Genomic DNA, 23,273 nt, shown 5'->3' on the forward strand with positions numbered 1-23,273 from the left:
TTATATTGTCAGAATGTTGCATAATGTGGTTAAAGTGGAGTCCACAGTAGATTCTGTGTTAGAACAGGGAATTCAAAACTGATCAAATGCAATTGCTTTAATCAAATTCTGCTCCTTATTCCATAATTGGACCAGAAGGAGACTGTGCCAGACATCATACTCGCAGTATTGTTTTCAAATCAAATTTTATGTGGAGAATTTACATGTCTACTGGGGATCACCAGCCACTGAGCAGCCAATTACAACACAAAAAAAATGCATATCCATCTACTAATGATTATTAATTGAAAAACACACTATTATGTTTATGGATTTCTTTAGTATTTTATACTTGAATGGGTAATTTGGAACCAGAAGACTTCTCAACTCACTGAGCATAAGAAAAATGGAATCAAAACCATTGAATATTTTCAATGCAGTGTGAAAATATAAACATGGTTCTTATCTATTAGCATAGAATAACTTTGGAACAAATTTCCCTCTCAATATACCTAAGAGGTGAATGAGATTTGCTATATTTGTTTAATATATGGTCCAGTAAATGAGCGCAAAGAGCAGATGTGTTTTTAAATGCCAATATTAAAAAAGGTGTCAGAGCTGCACCATTCTACCATTACCTAATGAAAACATTTTTTCACAGAATCACAGAAGTGTTACGGTACAAAAGGAGGCCATTTGGCCCATTGTGCCTTGATCTTCAAATCACTGCCTAATCCAATCTCCTGCTTTTTGTCCATACCCTTCAACATTAGTTACATCCAAAATAATCATCCACTGTCCTCATAAAAGCTCATATTTAATCTTTTTCCACCACACATCAAGCAGTGCATTCCATATCCTAATCACTCACTGTCTGGAAGTATGTTTTCTCATATTGCTGTTCCTTAGTTTTAAAACCACTTTGAGTCTTCGTTCTCTTATTCTTGTTGTTTTTATAAGTGGGAATAGTTTTTCCTTCTGTATTCAGCTCCCTCATAATTTTTAAATCCTCCACCAGATCTCCTCTAGGCCTTCTTCCGTTAGGAGAACAGTGTCAACTTTGTCACTCTATGCTCATAGTTTCTGAATCTTGCATTGAATCTTGTAAATTACTTCTGCACTCTTTACACTGTGTCAGTCCTTCCTGTAATGTTGCATCCACAATAATCCAAGTGAGGTTTATCTGGCACCTTATACAAATTCAACATTACCTCCTTGCTCATGTCTGTTTTTTGTCTGTCCCACGCCACAAAGTTGGTGCATTTGTGCAATGGTTATGTCTTGTTATTTCAAGTGTAAGTGCAACTACAACAAAGTAATAAATTGTAATTATTGTGAATCAATCTCTCAATCAGAAGGCCAGCAGCTTTGCAGCCTCGGAAGCTCCATGAAAGGTGGTTGTTACTCAGTCACCTGTCTCAGTTGCAGAACGCTCAAATTTTTTCCCATCCTATCACTAGGTAAATGATCCAGCTGAGTGAGTCCTCCTGATGTTTTGTCCAAACCCACGTCCTACCCAACCTCTCAACTAGCTGGTAAGATCACAGCATTAGAATCAAAAGTTGAGAATTGGTGACAATAAGATTAGTCCCTGTGCATGAGTACTGGTCGCATAACGATCTGTAGGATAAAATGCATAAACTAGGAACCCTATTTATTATGGTAAATTATCTTCTGTCTTCCCAAAGTCCGTCCACCATTTACAAAGTGAAAGTCAAGAGTGCGATGGAATATTCTGCTTTTGTCTGAAAGTTGCAGTTCCAACAACATGCAACAAGCTTCTCATCATCCAGGCAAAGCAGCCTGTTTTATTGGCATCACATCCACACTCATTCCCGTCATCACCAATGCAGATGACAACAGTGTGTATCAATCTGCAGATTGATTGAAGCAACCCACTCAAGCTCCTTCGATTTTCCAAACCTGTGACCACTGCCACCTAGAAGGATAAGGTCAGACAACGTATGGCAATACCACCATCTGAAAGTTCCTTTCCAAGCCACGACCATTCTAACTTGGATCTCTATTGTCATCCCTTCACTATTGCTGGATCAACATCCTGGAACATCCTCCCCAATATCATGGTGAGTGTATTTGCATCACACACACAGCAGTGATTCAAGAAGGTAATTCACTATCACCTTCTCAAGGGCAACGAGGGTGGACAACAAATGCTAGCTCAGCCAGTAATACCCACATCCCATGAATGGTTAAAAACATCAGCTTCAATTCTTGGAATGGGCATTGTTGGCAAGATTGCCCAACCCTGGCTAAGAACATGGTGGTAGTGGACAACTTTAACTTCTGCAGTATCTGATTAATGCAACTAACAGGCTTGCTAGGCCACTACAGATGGCAAGTCATTGTCAAACTGATTACATATTAAGCCGGACTGGGTAAGGATAGCAAGTTTCTTTCCAAAAGCAGTTCTCTCTCAAAACTCAAATTGAAATTAAGCCTCAGCTACCTCCCACACACTCAGTAAACTTAGTATTTGCTTTGATACCATACAGGTCTTACTAACTTCTGTTTACTTTGGCTATTTTCTCTCAGTGAACTGTAATTCTCACAAAATCCAAACTGTAATCAATGTTTCCAAAAAATACACAGATTAATTGAAATAAGAGACACTTAAGCTTCACCAATCTCTACGCTGATGTGCTCAATATGATCTTTGGTTTGGATGCTCTCTATTTACAATTTCTTCTTTACTTTTTTGAAATAAATGGATTTACCACCTGTCATGGTTCTGTGAATGTTTTCATCTCATTTAGCTCCAAGTTCTAAAACAAAAACATATCTCTGGATTCTACTATTCACAAGCACAGCAGATATTGTGTCTCTCTTATTACTATATATCCAGAGACATTATGTCTCAAACTCTTTAGCTAACTAAATCCACCTGTTGTGTCAGCTGTTAACCTCTTTAGGAAGCATGACTGTAACCTTATAGGTGTAAGATGGTCCAAATTTGTTTTAATTGCATTTGCCCTTGTTCTATATTTAAAACTTTATTTTTTTGAAACTGCATATAATATTTGTAAACAAAAAAACTAAGAGATATATTCAAGAACACATTTCCCGAACCATTAACTAAATAACAGTATTTTCAACAATTCACCAACTTAATGGTCACTTGTATTGATATTAACTACTTCTAGATCATGTAGTCATTGCCTTATTGAAAGAACTATGAATGATAGGTTGAACCATAAATGTCATCCCTTTTTCCAGCTTCAATTTATTTTCAATAACAATTCGGGAAAAAATTGAAAAAGTTGAAGCACAACGATGGTTAAATGTTCTACTCTTACATAACAAGCACCTGACATTTTGCTCCATTGTCTCTCTGTATTGTGTCTCCCACAGGATCTGAATCATCTGTAGAGAGGCGGAGGTACAAACATTGTAAAATGAAGGGCTGTATCTATTGCTGAGGCATTTTAATTTTTTTTCCAGCTGTATTGTGTGAAATGAAATGTCACATTTTGTTAACACTTACTGTACTGCTTTAATAAAAACAGTGAACATTGTACGAGGAAATATTTCACTGCAGTGAAATATAAGTCAGTGAAGAAAACTGGTGAGGGAGCCATTAGTCAACCATGGAGCTGGGCAACTGAATAGCTCAGACTGCAGACTCAACATCAGTTTGCCAGCCAAACTCAACAGCACCAGATCATGCTCCAAGGGATTTTCATTATTTTAAGTGACTACAAGTCCCATCTCTTCTACTTGTAAGGATTAGTAAAGAAAGACTTTTATCTGTCAAAGGACAACTTGTCAAACTGCATTGTCAAACCTCTTCTACATCTTTAACTGCCATCAATATGAACTTTATTTGTTTCATGAACACATCTGGCAAAATTGGCAGAATAGGTCTTTGCAGCATCTGAACCTTCCTTAAAATCAGTTAAAATAGATGGAAATATAGTAAGGTTTATTACAGGCTAATAAATAATTGTACCCACAAAATTAAGAAAATTAAAATGAGTTTTTCCCTATTAAAATAAAAATGCTATCCGTTTCAGAAGTTATTGCAATAAACTCTCACCTGGGTAGGCATAAATATTGTTTTTCATTCATTCATGTTTTTGAACATGTGCAGTTGAGCTTGTTGCCATGCAACATACCAGAACAATGACAAAAGGTAGATATATCAAAAGGATGATTTTTGTTTTAGGTAAGAAGGTCAAATCAAGCTTATACCAAATATTTCTACTTGTTTAATTATCCTGGTTACAATTCCAAAAGCATTTAAATTTTATCAAGTGCATTAATAATCAATAAAGTTTGCAATTAAAATTGTTTTATAAAGTACATAAATAATCAATAAAGTTGCAGTTAAAATGATTACACTGAATACTAGCCTCCATATGATGTTGTGTCTTTCTTTTTCGTTTCAACAATTTGCATTGCTGTACTCATGGTTGACAGATTTAGATTTTCATTATGATATACATCTACAAAAGTGCTTTCTCTATAACAGGGATTTTGCTTTTCATTTGACACAAATATCAGTGTACTTTTAATACCCAAGTGTATGAAAGGCTGTTTTTCTCACCAAGAGCAGTTCACTTGTTTTTAATTAGCTCTTCTCCAGTATTGTTACCTTTTTGATGATTAACTGTTTTGACCAGATAAGCCCTTCTGTGTGTAATTACAACATCTCACCTTCTGTTTACGTAGGCTGCCTGGGCTGGTTGGTGATGGGCTTGGTGTCTTGGTCGAACGTGGAGTAGAAAGTTGGCTACCAGGCGTTCCATTCACTGAAATAAGAAATATGTATAATGTCATAATTATTGAAAAGTTGTGTACTTGGACAGGCTTTGTGGACTGAGTAATATGATTCTTAGAACAAGGGTTAGTGGCAATTGAGAAATGTGGACATTCCTCAGATTCTGTGACATTCTAAATAAGAGTTGACACAAAATTCTGCAAGCATTAATAATTTAGTTAGCATTATCTTAAAAGCTTTTTGTGTACCTTTGTTTGCTGCTATTTATTGCATTGACATTCAGATTCCTCAGTCTACAACCACTTTCTTTGGCTCAGTGGGTGCAGATGGCTTGTATTTTTCCAGAGTTGATACTTGAGAAGGCATGAAAAGATGAATGAAAGTTTCTTGCGTCCAAGCTTCCTTTCTGATTTTCTGCTTTCTTTCTGGGGAGACACCTTCCTTCCATTTCACTGACTCATTTATTGCAGAGGTTAAAGTCTATAGGATTTTTTTTATTAATTCGGGGGATGTGGGCTTCACTGACTAGCCAGTGTTTATTACTTATCCATAATTGCATTTGAGAAGTTGTTAGTCAGCTGTTTTTTTGAACTACTATGGTTTATTTGGTATAAATACACTCACAATGTTGTTAGGCAGGATTTTGGCCCAGTGAGCAATACCTTCCATATTGTTACAGCACAGAAAATCAATGCACTGCGCCTTCTGTGTTCTTTGTCATTTCCAAATTTTATCAGAATTTCTTTTTTAAAGTTAGTGTGGGCAAACTTCCCTTCCACCTGATTAGATAGCCATCCAGGTTCTTTTTTCCTTATTCATTTCTGTGATGTGGGCATCACTGGTTAGTTCAATTTTTATTGCTCAGAGGACAGTTAAGTATCAATCTGAGGGTCTGGAGTCACATGTAGGCCAGACCAGGTAAGGACGACAGTTTCCTTCTCTAAAGGAAGGAACCAGTTACTGACAATCAGCAATGGCTTTTCATGAGACTCTTAACTCCAAATTTATTTTTTAATTGAATTCAAATTCCACCATCTGCCATGGCTGGATTCAAACCCAGGTCCACGGAACATGACCGGGGTCTCTGGATTAATAATCTAGCGATAGTACTACCAGGCCATTGCCTTCCCTCTTATTTTAACAAGAACATTGCACCTAATTAAACTCAATGCTTCAAGAATGAGAGGTCAAGTTTTTAGGATAAGGATAGTCGATTTAAAAAAGGAGAATTACTTTCCTCAAAGGGTTGTACACTTGTGGAATTCACTATCTGGGTGTACAGTGGATGCCTGTATATTGAGAAATTTTAAAAGAGGAAATAGATTTTTAATTAATAATGGGTTGAACAGTTATTGGGAGAAGGCATGAAAAGTGGAGTTGAGGCTGAAATGAAATTATCATGATCATAATACATGGCTCAAGCTTCCTATTCCTCCATCCAATTCTTGTTCACAGAAGTCCACTAACTTCATCCTTTTCTTTGCTAAAAAAATGATTTTTTTGCCTCAAAGGTTTAACAATGGAAAAATAATCAAGATAAATGTTGTCAATGAATAACTATTACAGTAGAAAACCCTCTGATAAAAGACTGACACATTGCACAACGCATTGAACGGACTGTTGTGGGAGGCAATGGGACTAACTGCACCAAAACAATTAAAAGAGAGTTGGATAAGAATCTGGAAAGAGATACATTGATGATAATTGGCAGCTGTTGTCGAAGAGATTTCCAAGATCATGGGACAGGCCACATTAAGACCGTTAATATTATGTCATATTGTAATGTAATCCAGTCAGTTACATTCCCCTATTTTATGCCCCTAGCCCTGTAAAGTTAGTTCCCTCAAGTCACCATCCATCTCCTTCTGAAATCTGCAATGAACTCCACATTCACCATGCTCATTGGCAGTGAGCTCCAGGTCATTACTATACATTGCAAATTTTTGAAAAGATTTGTAGCCAAGGTTGAGGTTCAGGTTGTAAGTTTGCTTGCTGAGCCGGTAGGTTTGTTCTCAGACGTTTCATCACCATGCTAGGTAACATCATCAGTGAGCCTCCGTTAAAGCACTCGTGTTCTGTCTCACTTTCTATTTGTGTGTCTTGGTCTATTACGGTGGGTGATATCATTTCCGATTCTTTTTCTCAGAGGTTGGTAAATGGGGTCCAAATCAATGTGTTTAATGGTGGAGTTCCGGTTTGAATGCCAAGCCTCTAGGAATTCCCATGCATGTCTCTGTTCAGCCTATCCTAGGATGGAAGTGCTGACCCTTCCATCGTCCTTCTTCGTCTGTGTGTAAGGATACTAGTGATAGTTGGTCATATCTTTTGGTGGCTAGTTGGTGCTTGTGTATCCTTCTGGCTAGTTTCCTATGTTTCAGTGTGTTGGTAAGTTTGTGGGCTACCATGATGCCAAGGGGTCGGAGTAGTCTGGTCATCATCTTCAAGATGTCTCTGATGTAAGATAGGGTGGCTAGAGTCTCTAGGCATGGTGTGTCTTCTTGTTTGGGTTTATTGTTTAAGGATCAGCGGACTGTGCTTATCGGGTACCCGTTGTTCTTGAATGCATTGTATAGGTATTTTTCTTCTGCTGCTCATAGTTCCTGGGTGCTGTAATGTGTTGTGCCTTGTTTAAATAATGTCCTGTTGCAGCTCCATCTAAGAATTCCTGAATATCATCAAAGACACCAAGATAGAAGAAGATGAAGTCATGGTCTCCTTCAACGTCTTATTCACATCTATTAACATCTGCCTGGCCAAAGAAACACTGACCTCACTACTGACAAACCAAGGACACAAACACCAGACAGCACCAACTCTATCAGCAAGGACAGTATCCTCAAGCTAGTAGACCTGTGCCTCACAAGCCATTTCACCTTCAACAACAAGACCTACAAACAAATCAACAAGACACCCATGGGATCACCAATATCCGGATTCTTAGCAGAAGAAGATTAGAATGAACAGCCCTCCCCACAGTCCAACCCAAACTTTGGGTCTGCTATGTGGATGACACCACAAAACAGAACAAATTAGAAGAAATCTATAATATCATTAACAACACCCTTATTGGCATAAATTTCACCAAAGAGAAAGAGAACAACAACAGACCCCTCTTCCTAGATGTTACCGTGAAATGAACAGTCAATGGAGAACTGCAGACCAGCATCTACAGGAAAGCAACTCACACGGCTAAGATACTCAACTACTGGAGCAATCATCACAACACCCACAAACGGAGCTGCATCAGGACATTAGTTAAACGGGCCACAACATATCATCAGGGTTTCAGTGTGGTGGTAGCCCATAAACATACCAACATACTGAAACAGCTACTGATGAGCCTAAAAGACCATGTACCAACAGCCAGCAAAACGAATGTCATATACAAAATACCCTGCAACAAACATTACATCAGGCGGAAGGGCAGGAAACCAGTCACAAGGTTACATGAGCACCAACTAGCCACCAAAAGACATGACCACTAGTATCACTAGGAGAAAGTGAGGACTGCAGATGCTGGAGATCAGAGCTGAAAACTGTGTTGCTGCAAAAGCGCAGCAGGTCAGGCAGCATCTAAGGAGCAGGAGAATCGACGTTTCGGGCATAAGCCCTTCTTCAGGAATGAGGAGGGTGTGCCAAGCAAGCTAAGATAAAAGGTAGGAAGGAGGGACTTGGGGGAGGGGCATTGGGAATGCGATAGGTGGAAAGAGGTTAAGGTGAGGGTGATAGGCCGGAGAGGGAGTGGGGGCGGAAAGGTCAGTAAGAAGATTGCAGGTCAAGAAGGCGGTGCTGAGTCCGAGGGTTGGGACTGAGATAAGGTGGGGGAGGGGAAATGAGGAAGCTGGAGAAATCTGCATTCATCCCTTGTGGTTGGAGAGTTCCTAGGCGGAAGATGAAGTGCTCTTCCTCCAGGCATCAGGTTGCCATGGTCTGGCGATGGAGGAGGCCAAGGACCTGCATGTCCTTGGCGGAGTGGGAGGGGGAGTTAAAGTGTTCAGCCACAGGGTGGTTGGGTTGGTTGGTGCGGGTGTCCCAGAGGTGTTCTCTGAAACGTTCCGCAAGTAGGCAGCCTGTCTCCCCAATGTAGAGGAGGCCACATCGGGTGCAGCGGATGCAGTAAATGATGTGTGTGGAGGTGCAGGTGAATTTGTGATGGATATGGAAGGATCCCTTGGGGCCTTGGAGGGAAGTGAGGGGGGAGGTGTGGGCGCAAGTTTTGCATTTCTTGCGGTTGCAGGGGAAGGTGCCGGGAGTGGGGGTTGGGTTGGTGGGGGGTGTGGACCTGACGAGGGGGTCACGGAGGGAGTGTCTTTCCGGAACGCTGATAGGGGAGGGGAGGGAAATATATCCCTAGTGGTGGGGTCTGTTTGGAGGTGGCGGAAATGATGAAGGATGATACAATGTATCTGGAGGTTGATGGGGTGGTAGGTGAGGACCAGTGGGGTTCTGTTCTAGTGGCGATTGGAGGGGCGGGATTCAAGGGCGGAGGAGCAGGAAGTAGAGGAGAATCGATGGAGAGCATCGTCAACCACGTCTGAGGGGAAATTGTGGTCTTTGAAGAAGGAGGCCATCTGGGTTGTTCAGTATTGGAATTGGTCCTCCTGGGAGTGGATGCAGCGGAGGCGAAGAAATTGGGAATATAGGATGGAGTTTTTACAGGGGGCAGGGTGGGAGGAGGTGTAATCTAGCTAGCTGTGCTTGACCTCCTCCATCGCCAGACCATGGCAACACGACGCCTAGAGGAAGAGCACCTCATCTTCTGCCTAGGAACCTTCCAACCACAAGTGATGAATGCAGATTTCTCCAGCTTCCTCATTTCCCCTCCCTCCACCTTACCTCAGTCCCAACCCTCGGACTCAGCACCGCCTTCTTGACCTGCAATCTTCTTCCCGACCTTTCCACCCCCACCCCCTCTCCGGCCTTTCACCCTCACCTTAACTTCCTTCCACCTATCGCATTCCCAAAGCCCTTCCCTCAAGTCCCTCCTCCCTACCTTTTATCTTAGCCTGCTTGGCACACCCTCCTCATTCCTGAAGAAGTGCTTATGCCCAAAACGTCACTTCTCCTGCTCCTTGGATGCTGCCTGACTTGCTATGCTTTTCCAGCAACACACTCGTATCACTAGTATCCTTACACACAGACGAAGAAGGATACCCCTTTGACTGGGACTCCACATCCATCCTGGGACAGGCTGAACAGAGACATGCACGAAATTCCAAGAGGCTTGGCATTCAAACCGGAACTATCAATAAACACATCATTTTGGACCCCATTTACCAACCTCTGAGAAAAAGAATCAGAAATGTTATCAACCACTGTAAGAGACACATAAATAGAAAACGGGACAGAACACGAGTGCTTCAACGGAGGTTCACTGATGATGTTACCTAGCATGGTGATGAAACGTCTGAGAACAAACCTACCAGCTCAGCAAGCAAACTTACGTCCTGATGCATTGTAAAAATGTTTATCCTCATCTTTTTCCCCCGGTATCTTTCACCCAAGTCCTTAAAATTGTGTCCTTAGTCCTTGCTCAATCAGCTAATGGGAACAACTCTTCTTTCTCTACCTTATTTCCCCACCATCTCCCTTGTTCCAAGGAGAACAACCATACTTTTCTTCACTTTATTCTTTCAGACGATGCATGCACTGCTGATAACGACAGTATCTGTGGCCTAACTGCCATTGAACTGAGAAGCTTGCTAGGGTATCTCAGTGGAAACTATGTGCTGCTGTGAGTCTGGAGTTACAGACCAGCTAGGTTAAGTAGGGTTGACAGACTTCATTTCCTAAAGCACGTTAGTGAACCATATGTGATTTTATGACATTTGATGACATGTTCACAGTCATCATTATGGAGAGTAGCTTCATATTGCAGGTGTATTAACTGAACTTACATTCTACCAGTTGCTGATCAGTTGCACATCATTAACCTAAGACTTTGGCTTATTACAAAGCGACTTGACATCTAGCAAATATTTCCCTCAACCTAATCTTGTAGCTGATATTCTTTATCCCTGGATCATTCAAGTAAATTTCCATTGCACACTCTTAGACCCTCATACCTTTCCTCAAGTGTGGGTCCCTGTATTGGCAATACTCCAGTTGTCATCTAATCGAAGTTTATAATGATATATAGAAGCCTTAAGAGGGAGCATGTGCAAGAAAGAATAAGTAAAGGAAATCAGAAGTAGGGTGTAACACAAGTGTGGAGGGATTTATGGACAAAAACAATGATTTTGAATAGAATAGTGCTGGGTACAGGGGAGCAAAAAGAAGGAACAGCAGTAGGAGTGAAGGACTATTTGGATTTCATGCAAATGGTGTATATGGCAGACTTTAAGCCCTGAAGAAGGGCTTATGCCCGAAACGTCGATTCTCCTGTTCTCTGGATGCTGCCTGACCTGCTGCGCTTTTCCAGCAACACATTTCCAGCTCTGATCTCCAGCATCTGCAGACCTCACTTTCTCCTCAAAGACTTTAAGTATAGTCTACTGTCCCTCAATTGAACATGACATCCACTCAGGGTCCCATGTGCCTGTTGTGGGTCTTCATGTGAGCAAACAGGCTAATTCTCAACCTGCAGATCTTTAGGTAAATGAGGCAGGGTGTTCCATGAAGTAGTGGGTCCTGGAGTGCAAGATTTGCTTTCGTTTCTTTCCTTCCCTGCTGCTACTCTGCCTTATCATCAAGGCATTTCGATGAAAACATGACAAAATTTGATGGACAAGTTGTCACCAGTTTGAATGGCTTTTTGTAAGCTCTTCCAGTCATTAATATCAATGATGCCATGCTACAAGGAGAGGTTTAGAATGTCTTTGTGACATCTTCCCTGGATTGTTGGTTATTTAAGAGTTGAGGAGAAGAGACCTGGCAGGGGAGTACCCAGCCAATCTTGATTGATTTTGCAATGAATGTTTGTAGAGCTGACTTCAGACCTTGAATAAAGTCTGTAGTACCGGACATGCAGGTCCAGAGCATTGTGTTTGAACAATGTTCTCACCATTACTAGTTTGATGAAAATAAGAAAGACATAGGTGAGCTCCTGGAACAAACACAAGAAGCCTTCATTGCCTGATAGAATTAGCCAGGGTTGCAAATTAAGAAGTCAGCATTCCAATCACTTAAGACTGACATCCAAAGAAAAATCCAAAAGTTAAAAGACAAGTGGTAGGAAGAGGATGCTCAGGAAATTAACAGAATGCTGACCATCAGAACATGCAAAGCTTTGCTGAAGATCCAACGGCTATCTATATATCAATGTAAAAGGAACAAAATTCCCTCACACACATAGGATGGCGCCTCTCTTAAGGCCAATAATGCTATTGATAAATGCTGGAAAGAAAAATTTAAATGAATCATCAATTGTGAATCTGAAATAGTGCAGTTGATTCTCTCTAGATAATCCCTCAGTGGTCTACTGTAGAATCTCTTGGTGGGTCCTTGTCAGTGGGAGAGTTGCAACAAGGAACTCAGTGAATGAAAAACAACAAAGTCTGCAGCCCCCATGGTATTCCAGCTGAAGTAGAATCTGGTAGTGGGCCTTAGCTCACACCTGGATTCCATATACTCAAAGTGAAGATATGGAAGGAAAAGGAACTCCCTGCTTAACATAACCTGACTTTGGTAAAGCAACAATTATTATTACCTTCAAGAAAGGAGATGAATAATACTGTGAAAAACTATTGAGATAATTCCTTGTTGTGCATAACAGGGAAAATGCTGACAAGATAGCAGGCAAATACAAGAAAGATGTCAAAAACAGAGTTTAAACATGGAGGTTATGAGAAAAGGCAGGTGGGAAGTTTGTGAATAAAGCATTACAGTATTTATGTCTAGAAGTGGCAAACGTATGCATAAAGATGGTAGCTGAGGTGTGCGTGTGTGTGTCTGTGTGTGCATGAGAGAGAGAGACAGTATAGGCCTCTGCTGAGTGTGTGTGTGTGCACTAGTGTGAGAATGTGCATAGCCCCTTCAACTTATGGTTCAAATTCAAAATAACCAGAAACCTTTTGTTTCAAACATGATCAAAAGCTATTTTTTAGGAAAAAGGCTACCGTAAATTACTTAAATAAATATAATTGAGTTATCAACTGAACACATTCAAATATTAAATGTAGGTAAGGATGAAAATTACTTATGAAATTCAATTCAATTCAATCCTTGTTGCCAGCCTGTAGCTTGCAGTTGAAGTAGTGAAGAGTTGAAAAGCTGTGTTCAGCTCCAATAACTTCTGTAGTTGAACAGTTGGAGTTGGCCTTTGTAGTTGAATAGAGTAGGTACAGCACTTTCAGGGAGAGAGTGAAGGCCTCTTTTCCTTATTGATTCCACTGGCACTATACTTCAAAACTGCCTGGACTCCTTTTCAGCAGAATAAGGATAGTTTTTGGATAGCTTTCTTTGTGAAAAATTCCACTGTCACATAGTGTTTATAGTTAGTTCAGCTGAAAGCTATGGCCTTGAACTGACTTCCCAGGTTCTCCTGAAGTTTTTTCACCAAGCACTTCACAGGCCTACCTTTTACATGGTTTAAATGTTCAAAATGTGTGTTATGTCAGTTTTCAAAAAGGGATTGCTTCAGACAAGTCCAGAAAATTGGTTGTTACAATCTTTGAAGAGATTGTTCCTGCTGGCAACAGTGACGCTGTGAATTCTCATACCTTTAGAAGATTCAATTATGCAGTCTGAGGTGAACTGAACTACAAGTATCATTTGTGCTAAGGACAGTTTGGCTCCTCAAACTGGCTGATTACACTTGAATCCACAAGAGAAATCAGTTGACATTTGAAAGCTGTTTCGTTTAAGGTCCTTAGTATCCATTTAAAATAAAGTCGTTTTTTATTTTACAAGTACCTAAAATATCATAACTATTCCATTCACAACAGAAGGATGATAAATATTTGCAGCGGTGCACCTTATATACACACTTGATGGTACACCGCTCGTCAAGGTCAAAAAGGTTATTAATATTGCAAATGACTTGGTTCAATCTGAGAGGGTGAGCAGATAGTGGCAATAGAATAGATTTTATGTCTTTAGCATCCCCAGTATTGCATGAAAGGAAATTGCATTTGATCAGTAACTGATTTGGATGAACAGTTTCACAACACCAATCTTGTTGAAAGAAAGAGGATTGATGGAGAACCAGAGCTCGATGCCATCATTCCATCTGTGAAAGCTAACCCTATTCTTGTTAATATTGTTGTGAAAGGTAGCATGTGAAAGGAAGGAAAAGGGTAACCTAGAAGTAGCATAGAAAAGTGTTGCATTGTAAAAGGTAACATCCTATTTAGGTAAAAGATCTTAGTAAAATAAAGAATATAGCAAGTTCCCAAGTCGGTGGCTCAGTGGTTACCACTGCTGCCTCACAGCACCAGGGATCCAGGTTCAATTCCCGCCTCGGGCAACTGTCTGTGTGGAGTTTGCACATTCTCTCCATGTCTGTGTGTGTTTCCTCCCACAGTCCAAAGTTGTGCAGGTTAGGTGAACTGGCCATTCTAAATTGCCTATAGAGTTAGGTAGATTAGTCAGGAGTAAATGTAGAGGAATGGGTTTGGGTTGGTTGCTCTTCGTGAGTGTCGGTGTGGACTTGTTGGGCCGAAGGGCCTGTTTCACACTGTTTGGAATCTAAAATCTAAATCACTTCTCAATCAACATCTCCATAAACAAATTAAGAAGAAACTACAGAGAGTAGTCCAGTCCATCACACAAACCAGCCTTCCATCTTTTAACTCCAACTATACTTCCCACTGCCTCGGAAAAGCAGCCAATGTAATCAAAGACCTGTCCCATCCCGGTTTTACTCTCTTCCACCAGGCAGAACATACAAAAGTTTGAATGCATGTATGAATAGATTCAAGAACAGCTTCTTTCCAACTGTTATCAGAATTTTGAACAGACCTATCAAATGTTAATTCTGATCCCTTTCTCTGCACCTTCTCTGCCATTGGAACACTGTATTCTGCATTCTATTCTGCTGCCCTGATGTACCTTATATGGTATGATCTGCCTGTATACCATACAAATCAACACTTCTCACTGTATCTCGGTTCATGTGACAACAATAAATCAATCAAGTTAACTCGTCAATCATTTTGTTGCTTGCCTCTTTTAACTTTTGGACAATAGAACCATTATTGCATTTCCATTCACACCAATTTTCTCTATGTAAATATCATTGAGAGTTGTTACAAAATTGTAGGTTTTCTCCCAATAACAAAAAAGAAATTGCAGTCATGCTATATGAAACAGACAAACGTCAGATTCAAATCATGCAAACACTGTCAAACACCAAATGCTACCCAAGCTGTCAGCTGAGCTTCAATATTGAAATTACACGTACAAACCAATTACTCTTATTTACCAATATAATTAACCAAAACAAACATGGACTCAATTGGTTGGTAATGGAAGATATAATTAACTGCATTCATAAAACCAGGTGTCCCTTCTGTTCCTTCTGCCTCTCCCTTTCCTGCCCTTGCATTCACAAAGAAAACCTGTTACATCTCTAACTTTTCCAGTTTTAATGAACATTGACCTGTAGCATTGACTCTGTTTCTCTCCAGAGATATTGCCTGAACTATTTAGTCTTGCTGATATTTCCCCCTTTTATTTCAGACTGCCAGGCTCCTTGGTATTTTACTTTTGTTCTGTGTCCCCACTCCTGCTGTAGCTCAGATTAAATTCAGCAGTCCTGTCAATGAAACTGGAACCTTCCTGATGCGCATGAATGACAAAGTAAAGTTTGCTAGTTAAGAATTACTGAATGTGAATTTGTTGAAACTGGGAACATGCACAAGAGTAATTTTCAGTAAAATAATTCAATCAGCACAATCTCAACATTGGTTTCTACTCTTGATTAATCCAAAACATACTAAAACATATTAAAGAAGAATTCTATATTGACACTTTCCTTTAGGAAAAAATAAAATAAATTCTTATATATACAGCCATGGTAAAGAGAAACTGCTGTTATGCTGAGAATCGGCACTTATAACTCTAAAGTGGAAAATCTTCTTTATGTGCCATCTTTTATGCCATTAAAATGATGAAAGATGTAAACATGTTTCTAGTTTCAATACATATTGTTTACAGAGGGAACTTTGTATATTAGATCCTGAAGTTTATAGAACATAGTTGCATTTTGAATGCAGACTCAATAAAGAAATATTATCTCAGAATGTAAATGTAAACTGATAATATGAATAATAGTTCCATTCCAACAAGAATTTTAATCAATTCACTAACATGTTCGACTAACTAGCACTTGAGATTTGTTTCATTGTGTAATGAAGGATTTGACTGCATTCTGAACAGACATAAAAGAAAGATATTAAGTAATAACAAATTAGTAAAAAGAAGGTAATGTGATTAATTCTAATCTAGAAAAGTTAAACAAGTAATAACAATATTGTTGCATTGCACCTTTTATGTTTCTTTTCCTCAAGACATTTTCAGCATGGAACTATTGAAATGTGTGGAAGAAGTTGCTGTGAGACCAGAGTAAATGTGGGCACTTCATCTTTTGGTTTTACTTCATTGTTATACCACCCAGCAGCACTGTGCAAAATGTTAATGCAAAATTCACCATCTACCATATATACTCATGTATCGGTCGATCTTATGTATAAGTACACCCCTTATTTTTGGCCAAAAATCTTGTGTTTCCCATATATCTCATATATAAGTCGATCCTGCTATATCACGTTATAAACCTCTTACAAAGGAAACTGCATGTTCCCATTAACTTATTTTGCAGAAATTTCACAGATTTTTCAGAAGATATCTGCTTAATGAAGAAAATAAGTCAACGTTCCCATTAATCCACTTAAACAAAATTACATTCATTCATTCATACCGTTAACTCATTGCTCTTTATTTTTACTATCAGTATATCACATCTCTATTCATTCATTCATTCATAACTCTACTTAACACACTTGTTTTACTACAGCACGTTTTGATTCATTCATTCATTCAGACTGAAACTAAGTCTATCGGTACTTATTGCACTTTGTTCACTATACATCTAAAGGTTAATATCGTTAAAAAGTTAATAATTTTAATTGTGCCATTACATCTGAATGAAAGTGAGATATATTCTCTACATACTGGCATATCTTTAATTCTTTGACATTTCATTATACTGCTTTGTTTAGTTCCAAAACAATTTGAGGAATAACATTAAATCCACTCATGTAGAGGATTTTACAGGATACATCATTCCTCTTCTAAAATCCAATTTCGTATTAATCAGTGCTGGTGTAGTTATTCTAAGTTAATTTACAATTAGTGCTATCTTTAGAATAATAGTGTGGGTGTGCAGATTAAGTTTCATATCTTTAATTCGAGCATAGTTTGTTGAGTAAGTCGCTACCATCCCCATCTCTTCCTCTCCTCCTCCACCCTCCTCCCATCCCCTATTCGGTGCTAGAATACGATCCTTCACTGCCTTCTATCAGCACAGTCCCATGCAAGGGGTGCAGGACACCTGTCTCCAATGACGTCACTGCCTGCCAATCAGAACTCCGGCTTGCTTGATAGGAAGGCCACAAGCCAATCAGAGCTGCAACCTGTGAGCAAGGAACCCGCCTACCTGACAGTCACAGAGAGATTGGAACTCCATGTACTGAATCAGAGAACATAGCATATTAAGCAAAGTTTGTGTTCCTGACTCAGACCCAGCAGGAAGATGGCCAGTAGAAGATGAGGATTCAGCAACTATTGAGGATTCTTCTTTACTCGGGATTAGTTGTGCGCTCAAATTTCTGCTAATAATGTGGTATTTTGAGCTACAGCATGAATTTCAGCCCCTCGAAAGCAATAACTCATGGAAACGTTGACCCCTAAATTCAGCTTAAAACAGCCATCTCAAAATTCGACCTGTACATGAATATAACTGAACTGTTTTAATTTCTAACTGAAAAATGTGCGTCAATAGTACACAATCCTTTTTCATTGATATCCAGTTCATCATAATGCTTCTCACAGCTGTCAAACTGACATATCACATTCTCATCATGGTCTTTCATGCCTTAGTCCCAAGTAAAGCCAAAGACAAAAACAAAATTTGAAAACTGGCGTGGCGTTTAAAACATATAATTAATCCACAAGTTCAAGGAGATAATGGATATCTTTATCATGGACACTGAGACTGTCACAGCTGCTATTAGAATTCCTAGAGTGCAGATGGAGGCCATTTGACACATCAAGGCTTGAACAATCCTCTGAAGAGTATCCCACCCTGTCCGCATAATCTCATATTTTCCATGCCTACCCAGCCTGTACATCTCTGAACACTTGAACGTAGCCAATCCATATTTTTGGACTGTGGGAGGAAAGCAGAGCACCACACAGAAACGGAAAGAACATACAAACTCCATTCAGACAGTTCCCCAAGACTGGAATTGAACCTGGCTCCCTGGCACGATTGCTAACCACTGTACCACTGCTACATCCTCACTTGCCCACAAAACCAAACCACCTCCAAATTCCCCACCGGCATACCACTGATATTGCAAATCATTCCCTCAAATATTGACCCTTTTGTTTCAAAACAACTATCACTCCAACCTGAAAAAAAATCCTTCATTCCTCTCACCTTGCAACTTGCAGCCTCACCTCTAACCTTCCTCTCCTCACCAATACTCTTTAACGTTTTGTTGCCTCCCAAATTTGTACCTGCAGTTCAACATCTGAATTGTTACAGTCAGAATTCCATCCTTGCCACAGGTTTCAGATAGCGCCAAAGAAGGTGAAATATATTTGTGTCCAATAGTACACAGCCCATCTTCTTGATCCCTCTGCAGTCTTTGGTAGGATACGCCACATCATTATATTCTAGAATTTCTTCTCTGTTGTCCAGTAAACTAAAGCATCTCCAATAATGGTTTCTTTTACACACCGACACCATTACCTCTGGAGGTCCCAAGAATCCAACTTTAGAACACTTCTCATTATGTGTATCTTTCCATTCAGTGATATCCAAAGGCCTGGAATACAGACACACATTTACACTGATGACTACACTGTTGTACCTTTCCACCTCACTTTTGCATGCTCAGCATCTGAACTAGGCTCAAAACACCAAGTGACAAAGAAATTTAACTTCTACTTTTGTAACATTACCCAGTTTATCTGCAACCAAATTCCCCATCAAAGCCTCCTATCAGGCTCAACTATTCTAAAGCTATTCTGGCTAGCCTCCCATTCATCATTATTCCCTGATTATAATTTTGTGAAGAGCCTTGGTACATTTTGGTCATTAATGCTATATGCCGTAACTTTCATATGCTCTAATTTTTTATAACATTTTTTACAGTAAATTATCTTTTAGTTTTCACTTATTGAAAAGAAATGACTGTCCGATCAATTTGTCTCAATCAGGATAAATTGATGCATCAGAATTTTGCCTTCTGCCACTGCACAGCAATGAGTGTGGACAGCAGCCCCATCACTTTTGGTTGGTAATGCAAAAATTTTATCTGAACTATTGTAAGTAGTGGAGTTCCAAGATACATCACATAAGTCGCAGAATATTGGAATCATTTGCCAAAACTGTGAAATCATAATGGTTTAATGTAGGAAGACATTTTCAGATACAACATTTTTATGCTGACACAACATTGTAGTTTATTTCTGTTCCCCACTCCGTAAGCCCATAATAAAAAAATTGACAATATTCAATAAAGAACATTTTGTAAGAACATAAAGAGGTTTAACTTCCTCAAGTATAAAATACTGAATACCAAGAAGAAGTTAAGAACATTGAAAATATCATTCAGTGAAGCTAATTTTGCAGATATAACTTCTTAGTTTATTTCAGCTTCCCTAAGTACGATGAGATAAAGGAACATTTAGTTACTACACAGTCTGAAATATAACATTTACACAGCTTGATAACTAATTATCTATGCTTTGAAAGATTTTATATAACTTCTAAATGGTCATGGTCATACATACCTTCTACGTACTTCATTATGAGAGGATTTTTTCAACACACAAAACTTCTTCCAGATAATTCACAAATACTAAACACAGATTGTATGTAGCTTCAAGAAGAACAATAACAAAATGAAGCAAAAAGATAGCTGAGATGTAGACTCACAGACAAAATACCTGCTAGTAAGGACAGCTGAGTAAGAAGCAGCTATCATAAGCAAATGCTTTGCTGCGTAAGACTGACGTCCATGATTCAGGAGTGGGTGGTTCAGGTGGTTTCTTAAGGCTGCATCATAGATGTCAATTAAATCTATTGCAAGTACCCAGGAACATTAAACAACTCTGCCCCTTTGACAATATGGAAAAAAAATGAATAATTTAGAATGTGAATGCATGATTCAACTTACAGTCAGGTACTGAATGATTCATCCAGTACCCTATTTAAAATTACTTGTCGGAGGCTTTCAAGTAAGATAGCTGTTGACGTAATATTACAGTAAATATCTCATTTTAAAGACCATATTGCAATTTATCTAGGTTATGGCACAAACAAATTAGCAGCAGCAGGTTACCTACATAATCTAATAGATGCCACTGATATTTGATTGTAAGAAAAATGATCCACAATTTAGATAATCAATGTAGCAATCACCAATGAAAACCAAGGAATTTAATATTAGATATCATGCATCTAAATATTGTGCATTTCGGTGCAAAGGTAAATAATTATTTCTTTTATTACTTGAATTGAACTTTTGTATTCAACAACAAAAACTCTTATATATGTTCCGGATTATTTAAAAGCTTTAATAATACTAATTGTTAAACTGTATGAAAATCCTGAGCTTTTTTCTCAAAATTATTCTTTATTTCATTTTGTGTTCAATGAAATATTAACAATTGAGCAAACAGTAATTGTTTTTCTGTGCACATACACAACAGTCTATAGACCAGCCAGCAGTGGGTGGGTTTTCACCAGTGAGTCAGACATAATTGTTTGCTGCTGGCACAGAACAAATTGACATTTTTTTCAATTAGGTTTTTATCAATATAAAATTTTGAACAAACGTTGGGTGGAAGAAAACAGAAGGATAATTTGGAAATCAAGACTTCCGATTTCCATTGACTAAAGCTCAACAGAACATTTAAGTTTCATATATCAATGCACCTTTCTACTTTAAAAATTAAAAATTTGAGATCACTACATGATTTAAATGTACATTAGAATACTGAAATGTTGATGAGCAACAGCAATTAGGACCTATTTCAAAATAGTCAGTTGTCTTCATCTCTAAAATAAAAAACACATTGGTGACTACATGATTATAAAACAGATGAATTTGGACATTCAAAACACGACAGGGGAACAAAAGAAACCCAACACTGAATGTCATATTGGCAATAGACTTGTTTTTATGCTGTTTACAGTTAACTTTGTACAGATATAATGGAGACTTTTGAGTGATCTAGGGACTTTGCAAAATGTCAAGCAGGTTAATGGGATGCTCTCTTTTATCACAAGAGGAATTAAAAGTAAGGATATTATATGTAAGACATAAATGTACAAGTCAATGATGTATCCACACCTCAAGTACCATGTGCAGTTTGGGTTTCCTTACTTAAGGAAGGAGGTAAATGCATTACAGGCAGGTTAGAGAGGGTTTACTAGACTAGTGCTTGAAATGGGAGACAATGAGGTCTGCAGATGCTGGAGTTCAGAGTTGAGAGTGTGTTGCTGGAAAAGCACAGCAGGTCAGGCAGAATCCGAGGAGCAGGAAAATTGATGTTTTGGACCGGAGCCCTTCATCGGGAATAAGCCTCATTCCTGATGAAGGGCTCCAGCCTGAAATATTGATTTCCAGCAACACACTAGTGCTTGGAATGGACAGATTGTCATAGGAGGGAATGGACAGACTGTCTTAGGAGGGAATGGACAGATTGTCTTGGGAGGGAATGAACAGATTGTGTTAGGAGGGAATGGAAGCACAAGCTATGCTTGAATGCACTGCAGTTCAGAAGAATGAGAGGCAACTTTATTAAAGCATAGAATTGTGAGGGGAGATGGCATGATAGGCATTGAGATAATGTTGTTTTTAATGAGAGAATATAGAACTAATCCCTGATTAAAAATCAAGGATCACCCATCTAAAAAGGAAGTTAGCTTTTTTTTTCTCTTACAATGTTGTGACTGTTTGGAATTCTCTTTTTGCAAAGGTGGTGGAAGTAGAATACATATAAGGCTTTGAATACATATAAGAGAGTGACAGATTTTCAGTAATGTTTTTTAGAGTGTTGAAAAGTTACCAGAGGTAGATGGAAATGTGGTTTTGATGTTTCAATCAGATCAGCCATTATCTTACAGAATGGGAGAGCAGGCTCAAGAGGCCTACTCCTGCTTCTGATTTCTATGTATCTAGCTAATTTTGTGGCAACTTGCTGTGCACAAATTGTTTATCACAATTGACTACATATGAACACTGACTACAATTCAAAGACAATTATTGTCTGTAAAGTGCTTCAAAACATTAATGATGTGAAAGGCATAAATACATTGATGTTTCTATAGTGCGGCGCCAGGTGAGAAATCAATTTATTGAACTTCCAACTACTATTTTATTATGTTATGGGGAGGATGATGGCCTTGCGATATAATCCCTATATTATTAACCCAGAGATCCAGACAATATTCTGGGTTCAAATTCCATCAGAGGAGATGGTGGAATGATGATCCTGAAACCATTTTCAAAAATGCCTATCCTTTCTGGAATGAAACTGTAATCCTTATCTGGTCTTGCCTACATGTGACTTCAGATCCACAGCTAAATGTGAGGGAATCTTAACTACCCTCTAGGCATTTAGGCATAGACAATAAAAATTATCGCTTAGCCAGCAACACCCACTGAAAAAAATGTTTGTAGGCTTAACTTGCATAGTATAAATACAAAGAGTTGAAGCTATCACCTGAGATATTAAATTAATACTTCTTTCAGAGGACAACACATGTACTAGCCCATTATAAACTATGTGTCCAAATCCTGAATGGAATTTAAGCAGAAAACCAAATGGCTCAGAAACATAAATGCTACAAGGTAAACAACTGACTACTATTATTTACGGTACTCACAAAACAGTTTATTTTAATAGTACACAGTTAGTTAGTGGTGTCATTAAAGCAGAAATCATGTGCTGAAGAGTTAAGTGAAATTAAGAGTACTGAGTGGCAGCAAGAACACAGAAGTAGTCCCGTGGTTGAATACTCCTCCAAAACTATTAGCAGTGGGGTGAGCTCTCTCAAGAACAGGAAAGATAGGCAACTATTGCATATAAACAGGGCTGGATTCAAGTGTTCAAGGTCATGAACAAAAGTGTCATCCCTCCAAACTGGAGACAATGGACCAAGAGTATCTAGGACCTCAGGAGAGCAGGAAAGGTACATGGCATTCAGGTGCCAAGCCCCATACTCTGATTTCCCTTGGTATTCTCCAGCACATCACTCCTTAGAGCAATATATCTTGTAGCAACATTCATTCCTTGCCCTGCTGACATCTCACACTTGCATATAAGCAGCCAGCACTCAGACTTAGCCTCATCTTAAAGCTCTCCCATGTCTAAG

The 23,273-nt window shown here is 39.0% G+C and overlaps 1 protein-coding gene across 4 annotated transcripts in view; it reads right to left on the bottom strand.

Annotated features, from left to right (window-relative positions):
- The window catches only part of LOC148149819 (serine/threonine-protein kinase DCLK1), a 349,709-nt gene that overhangs the window by 91,043 nt on the left and 235,393 nt on the right, over positions 1-23,273 (bottom strand). For all 4 annotated transcript variants that reach the window (XM_087988259.1, XM_087988258.1, XM_087988261.1 and 1 more), the window contains exon 6: positions 4,654-4,748. In XM_087988259.1, coding sequence (XP_087844385.1) covers positions 4,654-4,748 — 95 coding nt within the window. The remainder of the gene's footprint in view (positions 1-4,653; positions 4,749-23,273) is intronic.

Source organism: Chiloscyllium plagiosum, unplaced genomic scaffold (assembly GCF_037043375.1).
Source record: "Chiloscyllium plagiosum isolate Xiang-an unplaced genomic scaffold, Cpla_swu_hap1 HiC_scaffold_6, whole genome shotgun sequence".
Taxonomy (NCBI): domain Eukaryota; kingdom Metazoa; phylum Chordata; class Chondrichthyes; order Orectolobiformes; family Hemiscylliidae; genus Chiloscyllium; species Chiloscyllium plagiosum.